The 26,588-nt window shown below is 39.8% G+C and overlaps 1 protein-coding gene across 3 annotated transcripts in view; it reads right to left on the bottom strand.

Moving 5' to 3' along the window:
• Positions 1–26,588, bottom strand: part of LOC127623799 (CD2-associated protein-like) — a 77,264-nt gene that overhangs the window by 20,125 nt on the left and 30,551 nt on the right. Inside the window, exons 9-14 of one of the 3 annotated variants that reach the window (XM_052098317.1) lie at positions 25,000–25,050; positions 23,692–23,790; positions 23,419–23,472; positions 11,875–11,911; positions 1,315–1,471; positions 622–728 (exon numbers count right to left, since the gene is read on the bottom strand). In XM_052098317.1, coding sequence (XP_051954277.1) covers positions 622–728; positions 1,315–1,471; positions 11,875–11,911; positions 23,419–23,472; positions 23,692–23,790; positions 25,000–25,050 — 505 coding nt within the window. The remainder of the gene's footprint in view (positions 1–621; positions 729–1,314; positions 1,472–11,874; positions 11,912–23,418; positions 23,473–23,691; positions 23,791–24,999; positions 25,051–26,588) is intronic. The other 2 variants (XM_052098318.1, XM_052098319.1) reach the window with 2 other exon arrangements.

The following is a 26,588-nucleotide window of genomic DNA, read 5'->3' as shown; positions in this document are numbered from 1 at the left end:
CCTTGAAACGGTTTTCACTGTAGTTTTAAATGCAGAAAAAGAAGAAAATGCATTTAATCTTTTTGACTGCATCGTCTACATACATATTCTTATCACAATTCTGACAGACCTTTTTAATGCAAACTATATATTACTTTTTAACCTTAATTATGTTGCCTTGACTAAGCCTACATAATGTTATTATATACACTTTATTTAGAAATCCCAAAAAAGATATCACAATTTCCAACACCAATTCCACCTAGAGATTCTAACAACAGTCTCGGTGCAATGTCAATTAAGCAGAAGATGGGGTGACAAAGGAATTGAAAGAGACCCAAGAAATTGGGCATTAGAATAGGGCATTAGAATAGGACAGGAGGGCTTTTCTCCATACTCCTCTGAGGCTGTACCACCTGCTACACATATCTGGAATATTATCCTCCAGCATCAGTAGTAATCCTGCTCCCAGCAATGGATCCATGGTGCTAATTCACATACACGCAGCTTGGCTTTAATCACACCACCACAGAAATCATATTAAGCTAAGACAATAGTGCATACAAGAGCCAAAACCAGTCAAAACACTAACATTATGGCCAGCGATAGCTCCTTATGCCGTATGAAACACAAGCAACTTACCCATGTCTGAATCCTTCTCACTGCCATCCACAACAGTTGTTTTTGGCTTGCTGGGTAATGGTTCGCACTCAGACTTTGGTCGAATAAGGGGAACTTCTCCATTGTGCCTGTGGGATTTGTGATGAGAAGGTCAAATTGATATTTGCTGTTGCAAAACCTATTAGCTGCCCATCAAGCCAACATTTTTAGGTCTCATAATCATGCTCTCGATGTTAATGCTATTCAAAACAGAACACATACAAATTTTGCAGACTTATGAGAGATAATCGACCAAAATCCAAGGCATTCTTCTCAAATAAGGCAATCCTAAGTGCATTGCATAACAAATAATTACGTTTTTAGTTTTTTAAAGGCTCCATTTAGGTTTGGATGCTGCCTTAGAAGTCTGGGTAAAAATACAGATATGAAGATTAATTTTGATCTATATTTTAACATTCCCAATATTCAACAAAATAAATCAAGAGCTTGTTAATATATTGAATCAAAGCGGGAAATATTATATGTATCAATACCCAGCCTTCCTTAAAAGGTAGCTGCCTTTTAATCAATGGGCAGCGAGGGAGCTTACTATGGTGTGGAACAGCCATAATAACTATTTAAAGATGATTTCCACATTCAGGCTATTGTAATTGTCATGCCATAACAGTCAATAAGAATCTAAAAATGTACAAAGAAAAGGCTTAGGACACCAACACTTGCTTAGAGGCTGGTGATGGTGTGAGGGGTAAGTCAGGCCGCTTTGAGTGGATGGAAGTAGGACGCAGCAGTCCCTTGCTTGGAGGCACAGGTTTTTTGGGAGGAACGATGGGTGCAGCTGGTTTGGCGGGCTTCTCTGGCAAGGGCTTAACAACTTCATAAGAGAGAAAAAACACAAATATGCATGTTTTAATACATTAAATGTCACAGACACGTAAATACAATATGTGTAGCCTCAGAAACAACTGTGTGGTTTTTTTGTGTGGGTATTTATTATATTAAACCAATTTATTATTTTGTCTGGAGGTGATTTGGGTCAATTGGGGTCAGTTTTATTTGGTGAAGTAATAGCATTTTACTGGAATGACATACATCAATGCACATTGCATGCACAAGATGTTTTAAATTATTTATTATACTGTTGATGACAGTGTCAAACCAAACTATGTTCAGTCAGCCTAATGTTCTGTTTAGGCACCAAACAGAACGGCAAAAATAACTGTTTCCCGGACACTCCCTGTCTTCCATTGGTTGGACATATAGATAGTCCTGCCCCAAACTCATGCCATTGGTTGAGACAGTGTTGTTGTGTCAGGCAGGTCAGAATGCTCAAACAACGTTTACTGTTTTTGGTGGAAACAACCTATGAATGGCTTGCTTAAAGTTGTCTTGGCATAATACACTAGGATAATACAAAGTATATAAGCATTAAAAAAAACAACAAAAAAAAAAATAAAAAATCCAGGACACTGTTCCAGGTTAATGCAGCACTATTAATTTATGCAACCAGGTAACTCTTGATTGCATAGAACATGCTAAAGATAACCATCATTTCTCTGCGCTCTTCATCCACAGTCACAGAAATCAAAGGAAACTCATGAAATGAGCATTCCACTAGAAGCCCAATTATGCAATCACAATGGTTGATGGTTCTAATGCATTTAATTTATTGAACTGGTACAAATGACATGAGAACTTTCATGAGTTTGCACACTGACATACATGTCTTAAAGCAGGTCAGAACAAGATATTTTTACAGAATGTTTAAACCACACAGACCTCCTTCAATCTTCTCAATATGATGCATTTTCTTGTATAATCACTTTTTTTGATGGTCAAATCACAAGGCCTGCGTTTTGTGATGCTTCCTCTAAATAATGGACACATTTATCTGGAACACATGAGGTATGCTTCTGCTTTCAAACATCACAGTTTATCTGATACATGTTCCAGAGCAATTCATATGAGTAAAAACTCATTGGCAGGAAGTCTTTGATGCTAATAGAACTGCAGGCACATGAAGATGCTGTTGGTCATGGTGCATGATACCTTTCCTCCACAGTTGAGGCTTATATAACGTCCAAAGTACAGATACAATTTACTTTTGTTTTAAAGGAATAGTTCACCCAAAAATGAAAATGTATTCATCATTCATTAACCCTCATTCTTTCTTCCGTGGAACACAAAAGGAAATGTTAGGCAGAATGACAGTCTCAGTCACCATTAAATTTCACTGCATATTTTTTGTGTTTTGTGAATGGTGACTGTCATTCTACTTTTGTGTTGTTCCATGGTAAAAAAGAAAGTTATCCAGGTTTGGAACAACATGAGGGTGAATGATGACAGAAGTTTTATTTTTGGGTTTATTTTGTTAATTTGATAACTGCAGGACTTGGACCAAACAGGGGGCCATCAATATAGATTAATAAGAATGTTCTTGCAGCTCTCTAATATATAATATGGCCATACATTATGACACAATTAAGATTTTCAGAACTACTGATCTGTTACATCATATAACAATGACATCCTCAATCTCACAATAGCGACACTGAAAACACTTCTGAGTGCACATTGTTGTAGTGCAAATAACGTCTGGCTGCCATTTGGTAATTCATCCAAAATGCTCCAAAAGACCCCAAGGCTATTAAAATATAGTATCTTAATAACATTTTCCAAATGAAGCCTGTAAGGATGAACACTACACTGCATACATTTTAAATGATAACATTTTTCTGGCCATGTGATTGCTATAAATTGAAAGGTGAATTTCAAAAGGTGAAATACTGCTATATTCACTTGATTATGCACGGAATCATGCAACAGTGATTGTAATATGAGGTGAACAAAGATAAAACTAATTTTGCTTTTTAATTGTAACCTCAAACTGCAAGGTCAAGAGGAAAGATTCATAGAAATAGAGGATTTAGAAAATACCAAGAACAAGGGATTTTTTCAATACAGTGGTCTAAATAGACTTGTGCAATAGGATAAAATAAATGTGTTTCTAATGTAGACTCTTTATTGGGAATTGTTTTTCATATTAAATAAGTCAATAAATACACAAATATACAAATTAGTGAAAAACATATACTGTAGGTATTATGAATAAATATAAAACCAACCAAGTGGTATTTTAGGGATAATTTACTGAAATCGATTTTAAAAGATTATCACTGATCTGATAATTCATTATTTTGTACAAGAAACTTAAAAATAAATAATAATAAATAAATAAATAAATAAATATGCTTTTCTATACAAACAAGGCTGCTATACTAGAACGTTGCACATTATCTTGTGCATCTTTCAGTTACTGAAATTTAAAGGTTTTATGTTTACACACACATTACTATTTATGGTTTCCTTTTTATTACTATACTTTTTTTTTTTTCTCATTCTTTAACTTTCTCCTTATAATTATTTTTTGGTTTAGGTTGATTTAAATGAAAAATGCACATTTAAATGCACTTGCAGAAAAGCATTTGAAAACGGACATGATCAAAGTCTTACTCCAACATTTTTAGAGTATTTTAATAAAACCCCCAATATGATATATGGGTGGTTGATAAATACATTTGTTTTCTATACAAGACAGCAATTTAAAGTGACTGCTTTTCAGTGTTTGTGGCATTGTGTGCAAAGAGAATTGGTGGTATGAAAGGAACTGGGCAGCAAACCCTCTCTTACCTTTATCCTCAGGCCCTGGCTGCTGACGTTTTTTGTCCACATATTTTCTCATTTAACAACCGGTTTCTGAGGCACTAGAAAGAGCACCTCTTTAGATGGCAGATAAAAGAACAAAGTGACTTCTGCGACAGATAGTGACTTGCATTTCCTGTGTGGGTAGGGCAGGCAGGCCAAATCTTTGCAACACTCTGCAAGCTTTCTATAAAGCAATTGGGATGATGTGGTTTTCTTTGATGCATAACAACATCTGCTTTTTTGCATGTTCTGCAGTCAAAAGCTGTGAGGATTGAATGATGATTGCTACATCTTCATTATCAGATCATCTGATTTTGTCATTTTTATTTGTATAGCACTTTTCACAACACAAATCATTTCAAAGCAGCTTTACAGAAAATCAATGTGGTGGTGGTGGCATGGTCGAGCATTTGCCTGGAGAGAAACCGGTAAGGGTGCACACCCCTGAGCGCTATAATGTCTAACACCTGTTTCTGATTGCAGTAAGCATTGGGGAGAGCGATATAAGGAGGAACGACGCCAGTGACGGAGAGCGAGAGCTACCACATACATGCAGAGTCTGTGTTAAACTGTGGACGCTGAAAAGCCATTTTGAGTTTGTCCAATTAAAGACCTACCTTTTAAGTTAAAAGTCCCAAGTTTCCCATTTCATCCTTTCCCACTCAACGAACCCCTTCACATTGGTGCAAAAAAAAAAAAAAACAGGAAAATTGGAGGAAATACGCCAGTATGGAGTTCTTGCAGTTGGCGGTAGTCATCAAGTCCCTCGTCAGTATGCATCATGCACAACATCAGGCCCTACTTGATTTGCAGATTCCAGGAGGTGCTCCAAGCTCAAGCAGAGGACCTGCATGCAATCCGGAGCTTACTGCACCAGGAGAAAACTCCGGCTGCACCCCGGACCCAGCAGCCCCCAAGCAACCGGTCGCCCTCATGAAGATGGGAGCAGAAGATTATCCTGAGGCCTTCTTGGACTTGTTGGAGAGGACAGCCGAGATCTGGGGCTGGCAGTGTGCTCAGTGGGTGGCCAGACTCATCCCACTACTGTTTGGTGACCCATCTGTAAATGGGTCCTGCGAGAAAGTTTTTAGATGTGAAATGTGCAATGTCTTGGCTGGGGAGGCAGAGCTGGTGCGGTCTTTGTCAGCTCCATGTCAGAATGACGTAAGGGAGGGGGGAGGCTTCAGACCCACCTGTCCTCAGAGAATTTCCCGAAGGGGATTTCCCTCTGGAGCAGTCAAGAGATGAAACCCTTAGGCATGCCCTTGACCAAGTGAAAGTTATTGATGGTCAACGGCTCCACCCAAACGTCACACTTTCATATCCGTATTTTGCTATTATAATAAAGCGGTTGTGTCGAGTGATGCAGGACGCTCAGACAAAATAGGATACAACCTAATTGTTAATACCGCAGAGCCGTTGGGAAATGTTATTCCAGACGGCTCATTATAATCCAATGGTGGGTCAATTAGGGAAGGAGAAGACACTGAACTGACTAATGGCCTATTTCTATTGGCCAGGCATTCACAGGGATGTTCGCAGTTGGTGTGCGGAATGCCATGAATGTCAGCTGGTGAATACGCCCACCACCCCAAGAGTGACATTGTGCCCACTTCTGTTAATCGAGGTCCCCATCGAATGAGTCCTCCGATCACACTAAGGGCAGGTGCGTTCCCAAATTTATAAGACTGCGGCGATTGCGACCTGCCCAACACCCAAGACCAAAAAGGAGGTGAGGCTGGCTGGCTATTATAGAAGGTTTGTGCCTAATTATGGCTGACTGATCTCAATAGAATTGGAGCTCCAGACCTGGTCAAGTGGACGGAGCAGTATCAACAGGCATTTACGCAGGTGAAAGCTGTACTTTGTTGTGGACTGCTTTTACATTCACCCAATTTCTTTCTCCCTTTCATTTTACACACTGAGGGAGACTAAGTACAGCACCACTGAATAAGTGTCTTGCCATCAAGTTGCCTATCCTCACTCTCCGGTGTTGACCCTACACCCTCTGTTCAGATCACGCCCCACTCCAATGGCTCCACCGCATGAAAGATACCAATGCGCGGATCATAGTATCTGGCTCTTCAGCTGTTTAGGTTTGAGGTGGTCCATAGACCGGGGGTGCCGATGGCTGTCCAGATATGTGTGTGAGTGGGGGGGGGGTGTCCGGATGACTGAGCCGGGCAGTGGGGATATGTGACAGTAGGGGCGTGGTCGAGTGATCGTCCGGAGAGAAGACAGCTGTATGGGTGCACACACCGGCGCGCTATAATGTCCAACACCTGTTTCTGATTGCAGTAAACATTGAGGAGAGCGAAATAAGTAGAAACCATGCTAGCGACGGAGAGAGAGAGAGAGAGCTACCACATACAAGGAGATAATGTGTTGAGATGTGGACGCTTAAAAGCGTGCTCATTGAATGTTTGCTGAAAAGCCATTTTTAGCTTGTCTAATTAAAGACCTACCTTTTGAGTTAAAAGTCTGAAGTTTCCCGTTTCCTCCTTTCCCACCCCACAAACCCCTTCACAATCATGCTTTAACAGAAAATGAAACCGTATATATATATATATATATATATATATATATATATATATATATAAGTCTTAGTCATCATTGTGTAGTTTGATTAATATGATTGTAAATTGTGTATAAAATATGTAATTAAATAGTTAAATAATAATTGGAGAAAAATATCCTTGGGAGAAACCAGGCTCACTGTGGGGGCTAGTTCCCCTCTGGATAAACAGCATGAACATTATGCCAAAATTTGTTATTTGTGTGCAGTGCAAGTCATGGTTTAAAAGTTTGTAAACTAAGTTAAGGGCCAGTGTTTAAACAAACATTTTTTTATCAACTCAGATTAATGACTAATGTCTTTGAAGTCCATCCTGGATTAACTGCAAAAATTCACATAGATTATCTGGCTGATGAAGGCTTTTGTTGGCAATTAATTGATAGTCCAAGTATTCCATTTCAATAGTGAATTTCATCAATAAACAAAGGTAAAGCATGCAGAGATCAATGAGGTGCATTGCAGTTCATCCAGCAGATCATTTCGGTGAGGTTCGGTGGGGTCCATCCTAAATCCAAGGTTCAGGCAGTGGCATATAAAGTATCCAACGTCTTATAGTTGGAGTTGGCATCAGTTCATCCTCTGAAGTCCATTGTAAAAGACTGAAGTGATGTCTGGCCAGCACCGACTGTAGTTTGTTGTCATCACTCAGCAACATGTAGCAGTGGAGTCCGACACAAAGCAAGAACGGAGCTGGATCTGGCTGGCTCTGGTAACCTCTGAATATGAATCCCGAGGTTGAGACAGGGAAACAAATAGAATAATATTAACGTAGATGTCATTCAATTTATTGCAGAGTTCTAGATTATGATAAATGTTTCTGAGAAATGTTTCTGGTTCCGGAAGACCTAACTAAAGCAGCCTAATTGTGAGTTGATGGATACATTAGGTGTAAGCCTGGCTACATAGAGGAGTCTTTAGTCTAGACTTGTGTCTACATCCCGAACAATGTTAGTGAGACTATTCCATAGTTTTGGAGCGAAATAGGAAAAAGATCCACCTCCTTTTAAGGATTTTGATATTCTAGGAACAATTAACAGGCCAGAATTTTGTGATCATAATGAACATGATGGAATATAGCATGGTAGAAGGTCACTTAAGTACTGTGGAGCTGGACCATTCAAAGCTTTGTATGTAGTTAACAGAATTTTTAAATGAATATGAAATATGCCAATGTTACAACGTAAAATTGGGCTAAGATGATCATATTTCATGGTTCTAGTCAGCACTCTGGCAGCTGCATTTTGAACCAATTGAAGTTTATTTATTGAACTTGCAGTAATGAGGTTTTTGGTCCAATAATTACAACCTCTGTTTTGTTGTAATTGAGTAGAAGGAAATTTCTTGCCATCCAATTTTTTATTTCACTGATACACTGCTAATTTGGAGAACTGTGAAATTTCATTGGGTTTAGAAGAAATATAAAGTAGGGTATTGTTGGCTTAACAGTGGAAACTTATTTCATGATTCCTGATTCGATCTCCCAGGGGAAACATATATAAGGAGAAAAGCAGAGGCCCTAAAACTGATCCCTGTGGCACTCCATACTTAACTTATGTTTGATTTGGCAATTCCTTGTTTACACATACAAAGTGGTAGCGGACTGATAAACAGGACCTGAACCATGCTAATGCAAGTCCACTAATTCCAACATAATTCTTCAGCCTATTCAAGAGAATGTTGTGATCTATGGTGTCGAAGGCAGCACTAAAATCTAAAAGCACTAGAAGAGAAATGCAGCTGCGATCAAATGATAAGAGCAAGTAATTTGTAACTCTGATAAGTGCTCTCTGATAAGTAAATCTGTACTGTGATGGGGCATAAATCCTGATGAAAATTGTTCATATATATATATATATATTTGCCATTTGCCATTGGTCTTTAATTAGCCAATTTGCCAGGATCAAGCTGTGGGTTCTTGATAAGTGGTTTGATAACAGCCATTTTAAAGTAACTTGGGACATGTCCTATGGATAGCGAGGAGTTTATAATATTAAGAAGAGGTTCTGAGATTATAGGGAAACCCTTTTTTTAAGATCTTAGTTAGTATTGGATCTAACATACATGATGTGAATTTTGATTTTTTTTATACTTTTTTTTTAGCTCTTCATGACCTATGACAGCGAAGGATTCAAGCTGCTTGAAGCAAATTATGAGACACTGTTTTCTGAGGTGCTGTCACAGTTGACTGCATAATTCCAATTTTAATTCCATTGATTTCTATTTTATCAGTAAAGTAATTCATGAAGTCATTACCTATTGTGCTATGACGGAATATCTAGTTCAGTCAAGGCTTTATTCCAAACCAATTTAGCCACAGTACTGAATAAACACCTAGGATTGTTGTAGTTATTTTCAATGAGTTTGCTAAAATATGTTGACCTGGCAGCTTTTAGTGCCTGTCTGTAGATACAGACACTATCCTTTCGTGCACCACAAAATACCTCTAATTAATCATTCATTTGATATTTGTTATTCCCAAGTGATCTATATACTGTAGCAAAGGTTTTTTTATTTATATCTGACGGTGTCACATTAAGCATTATTAGTTCAAAAGACTTAAACTTATATTCTGTCGTCTGATTAACACCAAAAACTAGTAAATTGTAGTTAATTCATTTAAACTAATATATTCATCCAGTTTAAGACAGGTTTTAGTCAAACAGTGAGCATCCAAACTATGATTTGCAAAATTTCATTTATAATTAGTGCTTTGGTTGAAAGAATTCTAATGTTAAGTAGCACTACCTTTATCAGTTTTTTTTTTTAGTTTTTTTTTTACATTTGACCTTAATACATTTTTTTCTAAATGATTTAGAGAGGGCTTTGTGTTTGGTAGTTCGGGGTACAGACACAGTCTCTATATGATATCTAGGTGATACAGTCCCTATATGTTGTAGTTTATGTGACGTCTCAAGGCAGCTAGCAGACGTTCAGATTAACAAGTTTGTCTGCTTCTTGACCTGAGTCCCAGTTATTCAAACACTATCACTATTAAGCCTATGAGCCAAATTACTAGAGAGGAGAGCAGCACCTTCCCTGGAGAGATGGAGTCCGTCTCTCTTTAGCAGGTCAGGTCTACCCCAAAATGTCTTCCAATTGTCTATAAATCCTATGCTATTCTCCGGACACCACTCAGACATCCAGCCGTTCATTGACAATAATCTACAATAAACCTAGTCACTACGACAAGCAGGGAGGGGGCCAGAGCATATTACAGTGTCTGACATCATTTTTGCAAGTTAACAAACCAATTTAAAATTATCTTTAGTGATCTCCAACTGGTGAAGCCAGACAAGGTTAGTGCCGACATGAATAACAATTTTAGAAAATCTACATTTAACATTAGCCAGCACTTGTAAATTTGATCAGATGTCAGACGCCCAAACCCCTGAAATGCATTTAACAATTGTAGCTGGAGTCTCTATTTCTACATTCCTTACTATAAAATCACCTATTACTAAGACTCTTTCAACATGATTCTTAGTGGGTGCAACACTGAGTGGGAAGAATCAATTGGAAACCCTAACAGGAACAGGAGAGTGGTGTCGCTTTGCTGAGCGAGTATGCTGACAAGATGTCATCCAAACGCCCTGCTGCGGGGGCTCTACAGCTGGAACCAAAGTGTGTGTGTCGCTAGCTGTACTAGCCGAATCTGAAACAGTTTGTACCGGCTTCCTTTTCTCACTGACCTCCACTAGCATTCTGATGCGTGTCTCTAACTCATTAACCTTCTCCATTAGCCTGACTAATTCCTTACATTTATCACATGTAAATCCCTCACTACTGATGGAAGAAGCTATAGTAAGCATGTGGCATGCAATACAAGAAGAAATAACATGAGCGGATGCCAAGACTTACCGCAATTGTTTGTTGTTGTTATGGTTGTTCTTGAGCGGCGAGGTTTTAAGATTGATGTGGTTCGATGTGGTTCCTGATCAGCAGATGTTTGAGATTGATGCAATAATCCGTGTAAAACACAGAGGAGAAAACGAAATCATGCAGTCGAGTCACAAGATGTACACAAGTGGAAAAAAGAAATGCTAAAAGAGAAACGGGTGTGCACTGTAAAACACACACAGTTGAAACAGTAGAAAAGAGGGAAAAACGAAGCATGTGGTAAAATGGCAAAGGATAAAACGATAGCAAGGCTAGCAAGCTACAAAAACAGAGTCGTGCAGTGTGCCGGCAGCAACCAGAACAGGAACCACAGTTGTGTCATATCAAATCATGACAGCTGCCTGAAGCTAATAATCTAACACCAGCAAGCATATCTAAAAGTTCGCTGGCAGACACAAACAAGCCAAGGTTGTTTGCTAAGAATAAGCTACAATTGTATCTCTCAAAATTAATCACAGGTTTTTTGTGGTTGTTATCATACATAATTGCTTGCAGGTCAGAATATGGATAACAATACACAATAAACACAAATTACATGGACACCTCCTTCTAATTAACAGGTTTAGCTATTCCATTGATTCAAGTACAAAAAACAAAGCAAAACAAAAAATGTAACGCTACACTATACAGTGACATTCTAGTGACTTCTGTGCTTCGAAAAGTTTGGAAGGGTCTTTTCTGTTCAAGAATGACTGCACTTGCACACAAATCACAATAAAAAAAAACTCAAAAAAAAAGAGTCTGGTGTGGAAGAACTTGACTGGCCTGCACAGAGCCCAGACATAAACACCTACTGAACACCTTTAGGATGAATTGGAATACCGAAAGCAAGACATGCCCAATCAGCCAACACCAGTGCCTGGCAAAAGAGCATCAATGAGGTCAGGAACTGACATTTGGTGATACCCCCTTTTAATAAACCCGTTAATTAGAAGGGGGTGACCACAAATATTTGGCCATACAGTGTACTTCAAGATCTTTTATACTTGAGTACACTTGGAGCAGCTTGATATGAAGAGAAAATATATCCAAATAAAGTGATGTTATCAGAATCATGCAATCAGTGTAGATTAGGGTATTTTGAGGATGTGATGCCATACCTGGAGTTTTGGATGGTGGTGGTGGCTTCTTTGGCTTCTGTGAAAAAAAAAAGAAAAAACACATTTAAATGTATTTATTTATTAGTTTGATGCTTTTATGCTAAGTGAATTATGGCGCATTTAAGGTATTATGGCTCTGTGTATTCCCAGGGAATCGAACCCATATCTTTGATATCGCTAGTGGATAAGCGTACCACCCATTAAACTGAACAGATATCATTACCCAAACATATTTGCTTCGTTCAAACCACAGATACCCTACATATATAACATATGTTAAAGGATGCGTACAGGACCCTTCGGTGCTTCAAGACCTCATTTCAGGCTCCCATAACCACAAAAGACCACCAGGGTTGGGAGGGTTACTTTTGAAATGTATTCAACTACAGATTACAGAATACATGCTATAAAATGTCATTTGTAATGTATTCCGTTAGATTACGCAATGTCAGTAACGTATTCTAAATATTTTGGATTACTTCTTCAGCACTGGTAGATTTTTTCACTTGCTTTGACTATAAAAACTCTACTGCCAGTACAGTAAGACAAAATACACAAATGTTAAAAATGTATTCTCTGAAAGAAAGTTTCTAAAAGATCAAATTAATTTTGTTTTAAGGATTTATTGATATTTTTGCAGGAAAACAGTAAAAAAAAATATTATCAAGAATATGATTTTTGCCCCGTAATATTTTCTAACTAGAAAGAAACAATTTATGATCTAACATGAACTTTCTTGATCAAAAAATATGATCGTGCCTGGTAACATGTGCATGTAAAATGGATAGAAATAGCATTTTAACTTAGCATAAAGCTGACAATTTACGGATGCTTTATTTCTATTTCTTCTGCTCCAAACTGACTTCAAACGTACCTCTCTGTCTGTTCGTATGAATGTATCACATCATAAGAAAGTGTTTCACTGCTGTTCAAATGCACTTTGGATCGCATCATTTATATGTATTTATATGTCTACATCTGAAAGGACTAAATATTATCCATCCATCCATCCATCCATCCATCTATCTTCAACCGCTTATCCGAAGTCGGGTCGCAGGGGCAGCTGCTCCAGCAGGGGGCCCCAAACTTCCTTATCCTGAGCCACATTAACCAGCTCTGACTGGGGGACCCCGAGGCATTCCCAGGCCAGTGTGGAGATGTAATCTCTCCACCTAATCCTGGGTCTTCCCCGAGGCCTCCTCCCAGCTGGATGTGCCTGAAACACCTCCCTAGGGAGGCGGCCAGGGTGCATCCTTACCAGATGCCCAAACCACCTCAACTGACTCCTTTCGACGCAAAGGATCAGCGGCTCTACTCCGAGCTCCTCACGGATAGCCCGCCACCCTTCTGAGGAAGCCCATTTCGGCCGCTTGTACTCGCGACCTAGTTCTTTCGGTCATGACCCATCCTTCATGACCATAGGTGAGGGTAGGAACAAAAATGTACCGGTAGATCGAGAGTTTTGCCTTCCGGCTCAGCTTCCCTACCTGGAGTACGCACTCCATCGGTTTCCTGCTGAGAACCATGGCCTCAGATTTAGAGGTACTAATCCTCTAAATCTGGACTAAATATTAAACTAAATATTAAATGAAATAAATTACAAAGTAATCTCTTCAGTACTCAAAATACTATTTTAATGTAACTGTACTCTAAATACCAATGATTTAAATTGTAGCTGTAGTGAAATACAGTTATTTATATTTTGTATTTTAAAAAAAACGTAATCCCATTACATGTATTTCGTTACTGAAGACCACATAACCACAAGGCTAAGCTCCTCAGCAGCTTACCAAACCAAAATCATCAGGCACTGAGATCAGATGAGATGGCTGATGCTGACAGAACCCTTAGCCTCATCAAAGAAGCCATTTCTGGTGGTATATCTACAAATAAATGCAGCTTAAATGTTTACACACAAATGTATACTACATATGTGAGATATAGTAATAGCCATGCATTTTGCTAATCAAATGGATGATTGGAGGATTATGAAAGCAAACCAGAAGATGCTTTAAATGCTCAACGAGAGACAGAAATAGCAAGGTCAAAAGTGATTACTAAAGGTAACCTCTCTATATACCAAATAATAAATGCAGCTGAAATGTTCACCCACAAATGTATACTAAATAAATTCCACTAAAGTGAGATCTTACAGTAATAACTATGTATTTGGTTAAATTAAACTGTCACAGGCAGCACAAGGAACCTCGTGGATTTACGATTCAGATTAAATGAGAATGGAAAGAATGGAAAGATGTGACACAATATCTATGAAATGATCTGTTGGGGCCATACAGAGGCAAAACAATTTCCTGTCCCTGACATCAGAGACATACCTTGACATATCAAGGGCTGCAGGGTTAATATTCAATCACTCATGGCAAACAGAGAAAAACAGATCTGCATGATATCTTTGTTCAAATGTAAAATAACTTCTGAGTCCAATTTGTTTCAAAAATCAATTTCTGGTAAAACACTGAAGATGACGTGTGCTAACACTTACAGTTATTGTTACTGAACTTGTGCAACACATTTGTGCCTGAGGCAGTGGAGAGAGCTGCTAGATAACATGACAAAAAACAATAATAACAGGTCAAAACGTGCTCTTTAGAAATTTCCGATACTGTTGCATTACCATTAACTCCGGCTTTTTACATAAATGTCCTATAACATAAACCTAGAAGTGCTGGTCTCAAAATGTATTTGAACACTTTAAAATCCCACTTTATGAATGGATAACATTGCATTAAGTACATTGCATTAGATAAAAACATTTCTTAAGTAATTTATATTTATGTTATATAGTTGTTTAGAAATATAAGTTAAAGGTGTCATGACATACAGTACTCTTTTTTTATAATATATTATCTTCCCTGAGGTCCACTTAATATTGTCAGTAAAGTTTTGTTTTTTGCACCAAAACAGTCATAATTTAATAATAGATAATAATTTTCAACCCTGTCTCTGGCCTTATGTCTGAAACACTTGGTTTTAACCGTGTTGGCCCTTTAAGACTTAAATGTGAACACCAACTGTTCTGATTGGCTATCTTTGTGTAGCCCCTCAAATACAGCCATATTTGAAACTCAATCAGAAGAAAAACTTCAAATTTGAATTTATAAAACTACTTAAAATAAAACTCTAATATATAACTAAAAAATAAAACTCTAAGAACATCAGTCAGTTCAGAACAATCTAACTGCTAAGCATAGAAGGCAAGATATTCTTCAGTATCCTAACCAAATTCCTTCTGAAAAACCGCTATATTGACACCTCTGTTCAGAAGGGTGGTATCCCTAGAGTGCCTGGCTGTTTGGAACACACTGGTGTTGTCACACAATTCATCAGGAAGGCATGCGAATGCAAGGGACAACTGACTGTGTTGTGGCTGGACTTTGCAAATGCATACGGATCCATACCACACAAACTTGTTGAGCTTGCCCTATGTCGACATCATGTTCCCAGCTAAACTTCAAGCTAAGAGTCACTGCTGGGTCAGGCACATCAGACTGGCATCGGGATAAAGGCATTATAACAGGCTGCACCATCTCGGTCATCATTTTCGCCCTCACCATGAACATGGTTGTAAAGTCAGCAGAGGTAGAAAGCAGGGGCCCTTTAACAAAGACTGGAGTTTGACAGCACCTAATAAGAGCATTCATGGATCGCCTGACTGTCACTACCACATCTGTCCCAGGCAGAAGGTTGATACTCAAGAAGCTCAACATCTGGGCAAGGATGAGCTTTAAACCAACAAAATGAAGGTCTCTAGTCTCTAGTAGCCAGTCAAGAGCTTTAGGAAGATCTTTGACTGCAGGCACAAAGATGATGCTTCCATCCAGAAAACCAGCAAAGAGCTTGAGGCCTGAATCACCAAGTTTGGAAAAAAAAAAAACAGGCCTGCCGGGGAGGTTCAAGACCTGGATTTACCACCATTCCATACTACCCCGAACCCTGTGGCCTCTGCTGGTTGTATGCAGTCCCCATAACGAGAGTCAAGGCCCTGGAGAGGAAGACCAGCAGCTACTTGCAAAGATGGCTAAGCCTACCCCACAGTCTGAGCAGTGCTGCTCTGTATGGCACAAGTAACATCATGCATCTCCCAATCAGTGGCCTAGCTGAAGAGTACATGCTGTCACGGACATGGGAATCTCTTCGGTGCAGAGAATCCATGGATCCAAAAGTGGCATCTGCTAGCATCCAGGTTCAACCAGGCAGGAAATGGATCATAGACAAATCTCTGGAGGTCACTGAGTCACAAGAAACTGGTGGGGTCCGTAGCAACAGAGTGTGCAGGCATAGGCTGCTTCCCGGCGACCAGGGTCATCAATGTCCAGGGCAAAGAGGGGCAACAACTCATTCAGGAGTAAGTGTGGGCAGGTGTGGTGGAGGTATGAACCAGCAGGATGGTAGGGATGGGACAGCAAGGAGCATGGACTAGATGGGAAAGTGAACTAGAACGAAAGATCACCTGGTCCAACATCTGGCAAACAGACTTCCATCACATCAGGTCCTAAGCACAGCAACTATCAGTCATGACATCTGAAACAATCGTGAATGAAACCGTCTACTCATCTTCCATTAACAGTTCCTTTGCGAAGCTTAAATCATATTGTGACTGGTTCACAAGCAATCCACGCTGATATGAGCCCAAAAACACATACAATCCATCCTGAAATGTTCTGAATACGGGTGTAACGGTATGACATTTTCACAGTATGATAACACTAACAAAAAAATACCACGGTATTGAGGTGCATTGATAATATTTTTGCAGTTTAATATTTTAAACTGCAAAAATTAAACTAGTCTTTCACGAGAGAGACACCCAAACCTAACTACAAAGAAACATAATGAGTAACAACCCGCGGGCCCTCCGAGAGGTGGGACGAAAGATGGGCCCAACAGGACAGACCACGCAGTGACGACGGCAATGAACATGGACAACGAGAACACCAGAACTCCAGTAAACGAGGAGAAGACCCTCCGAAAGTGTGCATGTGGATGGGAGAAAGTGACCACATTTAGAGGCTTACGGATCCATCAGGGGAAAGCGAAGTGTGGACAGAAAGGCCAACAGCAACTTTGAAGGACCAAAAGCCAGGGAAAAAAACCACAGAGCCGAAGGACCTAACGTTGCTGAAGGCATGAGAGTCACAGAGGAAGGTCCCCTGGTGGAGGCTGAGCCTCCACGTGAGCATGAAGGCCCAGTCCCCAACACGTTAGACAGAACAGAGCCAAATGAAGAGACCAAAGAACCAGCCAGAAGGAGCAAGCTGAAATGGCCGAAGTCGAATGAAGCAGAGGCATGGCGTAATTTGGACTTGGACCTGATCAAGACCCTAGAGGGATCACTGTGAGGAGGGGGCGAGACTAAGCTTAACCTGATTGGAGACATAATATACCAGACCTGTAAAGACAAGTTTGGCGAAATTGTCTCCAAACAGAGGACCGCCAGGAGAGAGAAGGGAAGGAGGGAAAGGGAAATCCTCCAACTTGTGCAAAGGCGTCGGCAACTCCGCAAGAACTGGAGGAAGGCAACCCACGCAGAGCGAGAGGGTCTGAAAGTCCTGTGGGAGGAGGTCCAGAAAAGGCTAGCCGGGCTTCGCAGAGCTGAACGCATCCGCAAGCGCAGCCAGCGGAAGCAGAAAGAGCGAGCCAATTTCTTCAAGGATCCCTTCAAGCATGCCAGGCAACTACTGGAGGAAAAGAAGAGTGGCAGGCTCGAAACCACCAAGGAGAAACTGGAGCAGCATGTCAAAGAGCAGTACAGTGATCCACAAAGGAGCATCCCTTTAGGAACTCCAGGATACGTGCCTCAGCCGGGAAAGCCAACGGTTGAGTTCAACATCATGCCCCTTAAGCTCAGTGAAGTCAGGCAAGTCGTGGAGAAGGCAAGGTCCTCTTCCGCACCTGGTCCCAATGGGGTCCCCTACAAGCTTTATAAGAACTACCCCAAGGTACTAGAGCTGCTATGGTATCCGATGAGAACTGCCTGGAAAAAGCAAATCATTCCATCTGAGTGGCAAAGAGCGGTAGCAGTCTTCATACCTAAGGAAACAAACTCCAAAGACATTAGCCAATTCCGGAACATTGCACTACTGAACGTAGAAGGGAAGATCTTCTTCTCAGTGCTAGCCAGGAGGATGACTAACTATCTGCTCGAGAACGGCTATGTTGACACCAACTGCCAGAAGGCAGGAGTTCCAGGTTTCTCAGGATGTGTAGAGCACTCCACTATGATCTGGGACCAGATCCAGAAGGCCAAGCGGGAGAAGACCGACCTGCATGTCATCTGGCTCGACCTTGCCAACGCGTACGGATCAGTTCCGCATCAGCTGGTCAACTATGCCATGGAATTTTTCCACATGCCCACCTGCGTCAAGAGCCTGGTAGCTCAGTACTTTAGGAACTTGCAGATGTGTTTTTCCCTCCAGGACTTCACCACCGGATGGCAGCGGCTCGAAGTAGGAATCGCGATGGGGTGTACTATTTCTCCAATACTGTTTGTAGCAGCCTTTGAGGTAATCCTCATCGGGGCAAGGCAAATGGTTGGGGGGATCAAACTCCCAACTGGCAAGAGGCTTCCTACACTGAGGAGTTACATGGATGATGTCACCAGCCTCCTTCAGACAGCAGCATGCACAACAAGACTGCTGAAGAGGATGGACGAATTGATGTCATGGGCAAGAATGCAAATCAAGCCTTCCAAGTCTCGGAGCTTGTCCATCAGGAGAGGAGTCAGAAATGACAATACCATCTTCGTCATTGGAGGGGAAAAAATCCCACTTCTATCAGAGCAATCGATCAAAAGCCTAGGGAGGCAGTATACTGCAGACCTATCTGACAAACAGATGGGGAAAACCGTCATGAAGCAGCTCTCTGACGGACTGGCAAGGATCGACCAAAGCCAACTCCCCGGGAAGTTTAAGGTCTGGTGCTACCAGTTCACACTCTACAGGAGGGTGATGTGGCCCCTGAAAATGAGTGAGATTCCCTCATCAACCGTAAGTAAGATGGACGGAAAAGACAACTCATTCATACGAAAGTGGTTGGGGTTGCCACGGTGCCTATCTGAAACCGGTCAATTTGGAAAAAACATGCTGCAGCTGCCACTGCAGTCCATACAGTTGGGCTACATGCAAGAAAAGACCAGGTTGGTTCTCGAGCTGAGGGAGTCCACGGACGAGTCAGCAAGGAACGCAAATGCCAAGGTTCCTACTGGCCGCAAGTGGAATGCCCAAATCGAGGTCGATCAAGCTGTCGGTCGGCTACAACACCGGGAGATCATGGGCAGAGTGCAGGTAGGAAGAGCAGGTCTAGGATGGGGAGAGACGCCACGCTTTTGGTCCAAGGCCAATCGCAAGCAAAGGAAGGAGATGGTGGTAGCAGAGGTGACGAGGATGGAGGAAGATCGCAATAAAATCAAGGCCGTGGCGCAGGGTCGACAAGGAAGCTGGACAACCTGGGAGGGAATCATGAACCGGAACGTCAGTTGGTCAGACGTGTGGAAAATCCCACAGGCAAGACTTAGTTTCCTTATTCGTTCAACCTACGACACGCTTCCCAGTGCCGGGAGGCTGGCTGGAAGACGACCATCCACCCAGTGGAGGTCGGATGCCGAGGTTTCCTTGGGGTATCAACCATACGCCTCTTGAGGGAAGCAGGAGTGACCGGAGGGAGGCTAAGGAGGGCAACAAAGGATCTGGCAGAGGAGGCAGAGAAAGGTAGCTTTTGGCTCTGGCTGAGGAGGAAAGATAGGAGTTGGGGGAAGAACATCTAACCCCAGATTACAGCAGCAGGGAGAACAGCTATCAGCAGCAGGGGGTGACAGGGAGACGTCCCTGTCACTGCTCCGCCACCAGGAGACGTTCCAGAATTAAAGGAGCGAAACGTCGGTGAACGGTGGTTTCTGGCTGATGACCCTGCAGCTGACCCATGGGCACTGGAGGAGGTGCGACAGGCAGCAATGCCCAGCAGGTGATTACATCTTCCTGTGCAATTACTGTTATGAAATATGTCTGAGAAACACAGACTAATATTTCAGATATAAACAATTCTTGAACTTTATTTTGGATGTCTTCAACTTTAATCCTTTAACTTTTGATCTTAAACATAAGGACACTCTTCATCTGACATGGTAAAACAAATAAAAGAAAAAAAGAAATCACATGTAAAAAAAATTATAACAAAAGAAATGCAACATGTACAATAGTCAGATGAATATAACAAAAAATATTTTGTAATTGCTATTTTATGATTTATGAAATAGAATTTTAATAATTTGTTATGATTATTGTCCAGGTTAAGATATGCATTCAGATATGCATTTGTATGCATTCAGTAATTTGTCGCATTTGTGATTTTGTTTAATTCTCAACAATAGCTACTTTTTTAAAAATAATTTATTTGCAGTTTATTTATTGGCATTTTGTCCAATACGGTCTATTTCCTGCCACAGTTTCCCTGTCCGTTTCCTGCATGCATATTGTCAATGTCAATTTCCTGCACACCAAAAGCCATGCACTTTGTAAACCATATTTAGTGCTATGTTTTACAAACAAAAAATATTATTAGAAGTATCAAACACATTCTTGGCCTACTGTTGCGCTGCACTTAAAAAATGCTGGCAAATAAAAAAAAAAACAGTTGGTAATTCGTAATGTGGAACGAGTGCTTAAATCCGTTATCTGCATTTGTGAATGTGACAAAGCATAAACATAACTATTTTATCTCACCAAGTTTATATGATGCCATATAAATGTCTTAATAAAACTGATTTGGATTTTAGAAAAGTTCTGAAGAAAACAACCTCTATATTTATGCCTCTGTTTATATTTATGCAATACAGTCAATGAGATTTCAACTGTATTGAAAACAGAGGTATATAGTGAAACCTTGAAACCGTTAAATCCCTAGATCTGAATACATTAACGTAATTCTATCCACACTGATATTATGTGCTTCAACAGGCAAAAGCACGGACGCTGGCCTTCACAGGAGCAACATATCACATCTTCCGTATTTGTTAACACACAGAAAAGCATGTGTTTCTCCCAGTCTGTGGCAGCAGCAGAATGAGATGCGTTTAAGTTGCACTTGTACCGCTCTTAAAACGCACCGTACATCACTGGAAAAGCATCAAAGCAATCAAAAACATCCATATAGTGCCTACTTACAAAAGACCAACAATTAAATATAGCACAGATGTGTGCAAAAACGGTAAAGAATGCCTTCAAAACAGCAAGAAACAGCGCAGCTGAATGATATAGAATGGAGGGCTCGTTTTTGGAGTCATAACGTAACATCACTTGTTTTAAAAGAGCATGAGATGCATGATAATGGTCAAAGCTGTTAATCTAGTGTAGAAAAACATATAAATCCAGATGTGTCCTGTGTAATTCCCCTTTGGACGAATCTCCCATGACAGGCCCCCTCTTTACACTTCACCTGTGTGACTGAGCAGTGAGCACCAGTGGTAAGGGCAAAGGGTTCAATGACAAAAAATAGGCATTGATGTTTTGCTAAAGAGGCAGACATATGCAGATGTATTTGGCCCTTGTGAAATTACAAGGTCCACAAATTCCAAATGGCCCATTTCTAGAGCCTGGTTTATAGAACTGTTATTTTTCTATTAAGGAGGAAGATTTCAGTTATGAAACTTACAGTATGTTTATATAATACAATCACGTCATGACCCTTCAAAAGAAATATAGTACAGCATTTCACACACAAAAAAAGATGTTTGTTAGGTTTGGAATGATGATGATAATAATAATAATAAAAATAGGATCTCCTGGTTGTCAAACGTTAGTGGAATACAGTATGTCCATATGAAAAGTCAAGTCAATTCTGAGAAAAGCTCTATCATTTGTTTCTAGCATGATATCAGACATTTTTAAGATTAAGTGTAAAATACACTAAACTCCACAGGAATCTAGAAAAGGGTTATTTTGGTATGTAATCTGACAAAAAAATCTCTTTTTACAGGGTTGATCTCTACTGTTTAAGAGATAATACATAGCTTTTGAGGCACATGTTGAATATGCCCATGTAAAACAAACATTTACAGATTTGCCTTCCTCTAAATACTTCCTGCTCCCTCATTCCTAAAAAGGAGCTCAACATTTCATCTGATAGGATAATATAGGATATCAGACTGATTTGTGGGTTTCTCGCACCCAAACCACACAGTGAAGTAGGTCTGACCTGGAGTCTGCTGAAGGAAAGAAAACTTCCACATCCTCGAGGACTGCTCGCTGAACTCCACCAAACATCACATGAGCTTCAGCTCATCACATTCTCATTGCAGCAGCACAAAGGCAATCATTCAGACCAATCAGGATGATAAAAGAAAAAAGAAAACACACGCCGAGAGCGTATCAACCCATGACCCAGTTAGGTGGAGGGGTATGAGGCTTCAGAGAACTTATCTACAAAATGAGTACGGCAGTGCATGGCCTTTATCTACACCAACCATACTTGAAAACAATAATTTGCCCCCAAAAAAGTGTGGTTAAACAGACACCCCCGGGGTGAGCTAGACCTCAAAAGCTAGAATGGAGCCATTTGTAAAACATATGATGATAAATGGCTATAACAGGCAAATGCTATATGTGTTATATTTAATAATTTGTATCAATATGCACCAACAACAATACACTGTAATAAATAGCAATATTTACCAACATATCTTTTACTCACACATTTTAATACATGAAAAATGCCCAATGGGGACTGCTGTGAACATTTACAATGAGAGACAATGCGATCAATTGTTAAATCCCAGTCTTGAATTGATTTATTGTAATGAATTGTTTGAAATGAATCAAACTTATCAACTCTAATACACTTAAAGGAATATTCCATGTCCAATACAATTTAATCTCAATCAATAGCATTTGTGTCAAAATGTTGATTACCACACATATTTAATTTGACTTGTCCATCCTTTCTTAAAAAAAAAGACGCAAAAGTCGGGTTACAGTGAGGCACTTACAATGGAAGTGAATGGAGCCAATGCATAAATGTTAAAATACTGTTTAAAAGCATAGCCACAAGATGAAACAATATGCATGTTAACATTGTAGTGTGATAAAATCGCTTACAAATCTTTTCTGTTAAGTTATATCCAATTTTACAACTTGTTGCAATGACAACGCAACACCTTAAACGCTTAAATGATATTAAAAGTGCTTTCGTGTGTAAATAATTTTTTGTGGTAATCAACATTATGCCACAAATGCTGTTGACTGACATTATGTTGACTTGTATTGAACCAGGAATAATCCTTTAAATTTAAGGTGCTGTAAGTGATTTTAAACACTTTGCTAACTTCCGTCACTTAATTAGACTGCCCTCATTCTTTCAATTATACATGCCCTCTCTCCAAAACCCTCCCTCCAAAGTCCTGTCAGAGACATGTCTGATTGGCTAGTTTTTTGATTGGCTAAAATAGTGTGAATTTTCAATATCTCGCCCAGCCTTAAAACAAAGTTCATTTCAGGAAGTCATTTTCTGAACAAAAGAATGATTGTTTCATACCTCCTCGGGATCCTGTTTAGGAGACGCTTTAATGGAGCTTCTGGATGTGAGAGTCTGTATAAAGAAAGAAAAATGGTAAGAACTTAGACTACAGCAAGTTAAACACGCATTGCGAATTTCAGGGTGATTTTAGGTACAGTAGATCTGAAAATAACTCCACGAGTGAAGAAAATGCTTCTGGTAAGCACTGGGTGATTTAATTTCCCTTCAAATATGCTGTGAAATAATGAGGGCCCTTGCAAAAGAAAATCAATGCTGTTTATGTCAGTTTACCTCTTTGTCTGTTTCAGCAAGCAGAGTCACAAAGTTGTCGGGGAAAACTCCCTGTTTTCCATTGATCTCTCCTCTCCACCAACCCGGCTCTCCAGTATCCTAAAACATCAAAGCTGTGAGTTAGTGCCCTCCAGCTAATAATGTGAACATACTGCATAATAGTAAAAAAAAAATCATGAAAGACGACTACAATTTATGAATAAAGTGAGTGACAGTCCATTTGGGTGACATATATGCCATAGTTTTTGACGTCATTCTTGATGTTTGGTCATGAATAAAGATGTAAATTGTGGTCTGTTTCTCAGACAAAGCACACAAATTGTACTACTTCAGAAGACTTGGTAAATAGCTTTCGTGTTCAGTCATCTGAACTATTGATTTAATTACATCATTATCAATTGCAAATGTACAGTAAATACTGTATAGCCCTTTCCACTAGATGGTGGTCATGTATAAAACATATCCCAACTCTGATCTGCTTCCTGCTCAACTTAAATAAACCAAGCACTTATTCAGCTTGCTGACAGAACACAAGTCATTTGTATGATATATAGCAGCTACAGTCGCAATTAAATTCTCCAAGTGTCTGCAGACAGCCTCAAAGACAAGTGCTGGCTCCTGTTGCTAGTTGACAATAGAGAGAGCATTTATGATGACATGAATCCTGTCACTACAAAAAACTTCTTTAGTCTGTGATTACAGTGGAACATTTTCTTATCAGAAGACGCTGTCTTGAGAGCTATTCAATCCACTTGTCACGTCAATGTGCTTGCATGAATACCCGAGTGATTACAAGCACCAAACATGATGTACCCAACATGAATATAGTGATTTAAAATACAGACATGTCACTCAAAAGGAAACTGCATTAACTTATATTACTTTATAAGGAACTCCATATGTGGATGAGAAAACAACTGCTCGACCTGTCATACAGTGCCGGTCCTAGTCTTTTGGGGCCCTAAGCAAAACTTTGTGTGGTCGGTGTGTTTATCCCCTAAAATGATTCCCCCACTATTTAAGCATTTCTTTCGGAGCAGTTTCGTTGTAAACAAACAACATACAGCAAATTAATTTTAAGGAAATTTAGTATTTATTACTTTTTATACTGACAATAAGCCAACAGTATATAAGTGCCAAAATTCAATAAATAAAAGGCAACAGTATATAAGTAACAGTATATAAGTGCCAAAATTCAATAAATAAAAGGAACATAAGGCCAGGCTGCAGGGTCAGTTGGCAGGGCACTTGCTGGCTGTACATCACTGGGGTCAGCACTCGTGCCAGCTTTAGCAAGCTGTACATTACCGGGGTCTGCGCTGGTGCTGCTGGTCTTACTGATGAACTTGAGTTTTGTCCCTGAGGGCAGATTAAAAAAAAAGTTTGATTCTTCATTTAAAATGGCACAACAGAGTGCAAAGTAATAATATCAGTTTCCATTGATGACAAGATTTTTGCATTTTATTTAGACTTTTTCCAAGTACTTAAATAGCACATAGCTATTTAAATAGCAGAACACAAACAAAGATTTGTAATATTTCAGCTCTGTAGGTCCATGCAATGCAAAATTGTGAAGCTCCAAAATGCACGTAAACATAGCATAATAGTAATCCATAAGACTTCTGTGGTTAAATCTATATCTTCTGAAGCGATATAATAGTGTGGGTGAGAAACAATTTAATATTTAAATCCTTTATTACCATCACTGTCAAAGTTTACTTTCAATTTCACAATCTTCTTCTTTTGTTTTTGCTGATTCGCATTCTTCCTGTACATCACCACCTACTGGGCAGTGAGGAGAATTAATGGTAAAAATGGACTTACATATTAATCTGTTTCTCACCCACACCTTTCATAGTACTTCAGAAGACATGGATTTAACCCCTAGAGTCTTATGGATTACTTTTATGCTGACTTTATCTGCCTTTTGAAGCTTAACATTTATGACACCTACAGATCTGCGATATTGTTCTAAAAATCTTTGTTTGTGTTTTGCTGAATATATAAAGTCATACACATTTGGGATGGCATGAGGGTGAATAAATTATGAGAGAATTTTCATTTTTGGGTGAACTATCCCTTTAAAACAATAAGCTTTCGGTGGTGGACAGGGGTCAGCATGGGTACTTTGTCCGGTCTGTGGCTACGCAGCCCCATACACAGCAAGCTGCGATGCACTGTGTGTTCTGACACCTTTCTATCATTGCCAGCATTACATTTTTCAGCAATTTGTGCTACAGTAGCTCTTCTTTGGGATTGGGCCAGACGGGCTAGCCTTCGCTCCCCATGCATCGGTGAGACTTGGGCTCCCTTGCCCCTGTCACCGGGTCACCGGTTCACCGGTTGTCCTTCCTTGGACCACTTTAGTAGGTACTAGCCACTGCATACCAGGAATATCCCACAAGCCATTTTGGAGATGCTCTGACCCAGCCATCTAGCCATCACAATGTGTTCCTCATCAAAGTGACTCCTTATGCATACCCATTTTTCCTGCTTCCAACACATGAAATTCAAGAACTGAATGTTCACTTCCTGCCTAATACATTCCACCCCTTGACAGGTGCCATTGTATCGAAATAATAAATGTTATTCACTTCACCTGTCAGAGGTTTTAATGTTGTGGCTGATCAGTGTGTGTATGTATATATATATATATATATATATATATAAAAATATATATATTTTTAAAGTAAAACAGATCAAAGACAATAAAACAATGAACTAGAGTAAATGAAAGGAGACTGATAAAAAAAAAAAAACATATTAAAATGGAAGGTAGACAAATAAACAATGAAACAAATGAAATTCAATTTTGACAGACAGCTGAAAAATGCTTGCCAAAGACAATGCTCTAGCACCATCTAGCTTTCAGAAAAATTTCAACACAAACGAGTTCT

This window comes from Xyrauchen texanus, chromosome 30 (assembly GCF_025860055.1).
Source record: "Xyrauchen texanus isolate HMW12.3.18 chromosome 30, RBS_HiC_50CHRs, whole genome shotgun sequence".
NCBI classification, from domain to species: domain Eukaryota; kingdom Metazoa; phylum Chordata; class Actinopteri; order Cypriniformes; family Catostomidae; genus Xyrauchen; species Xyrauchen texanus.
This window is presented reverse-complemented; position numbering and strand designations above follow the sequence as displayed.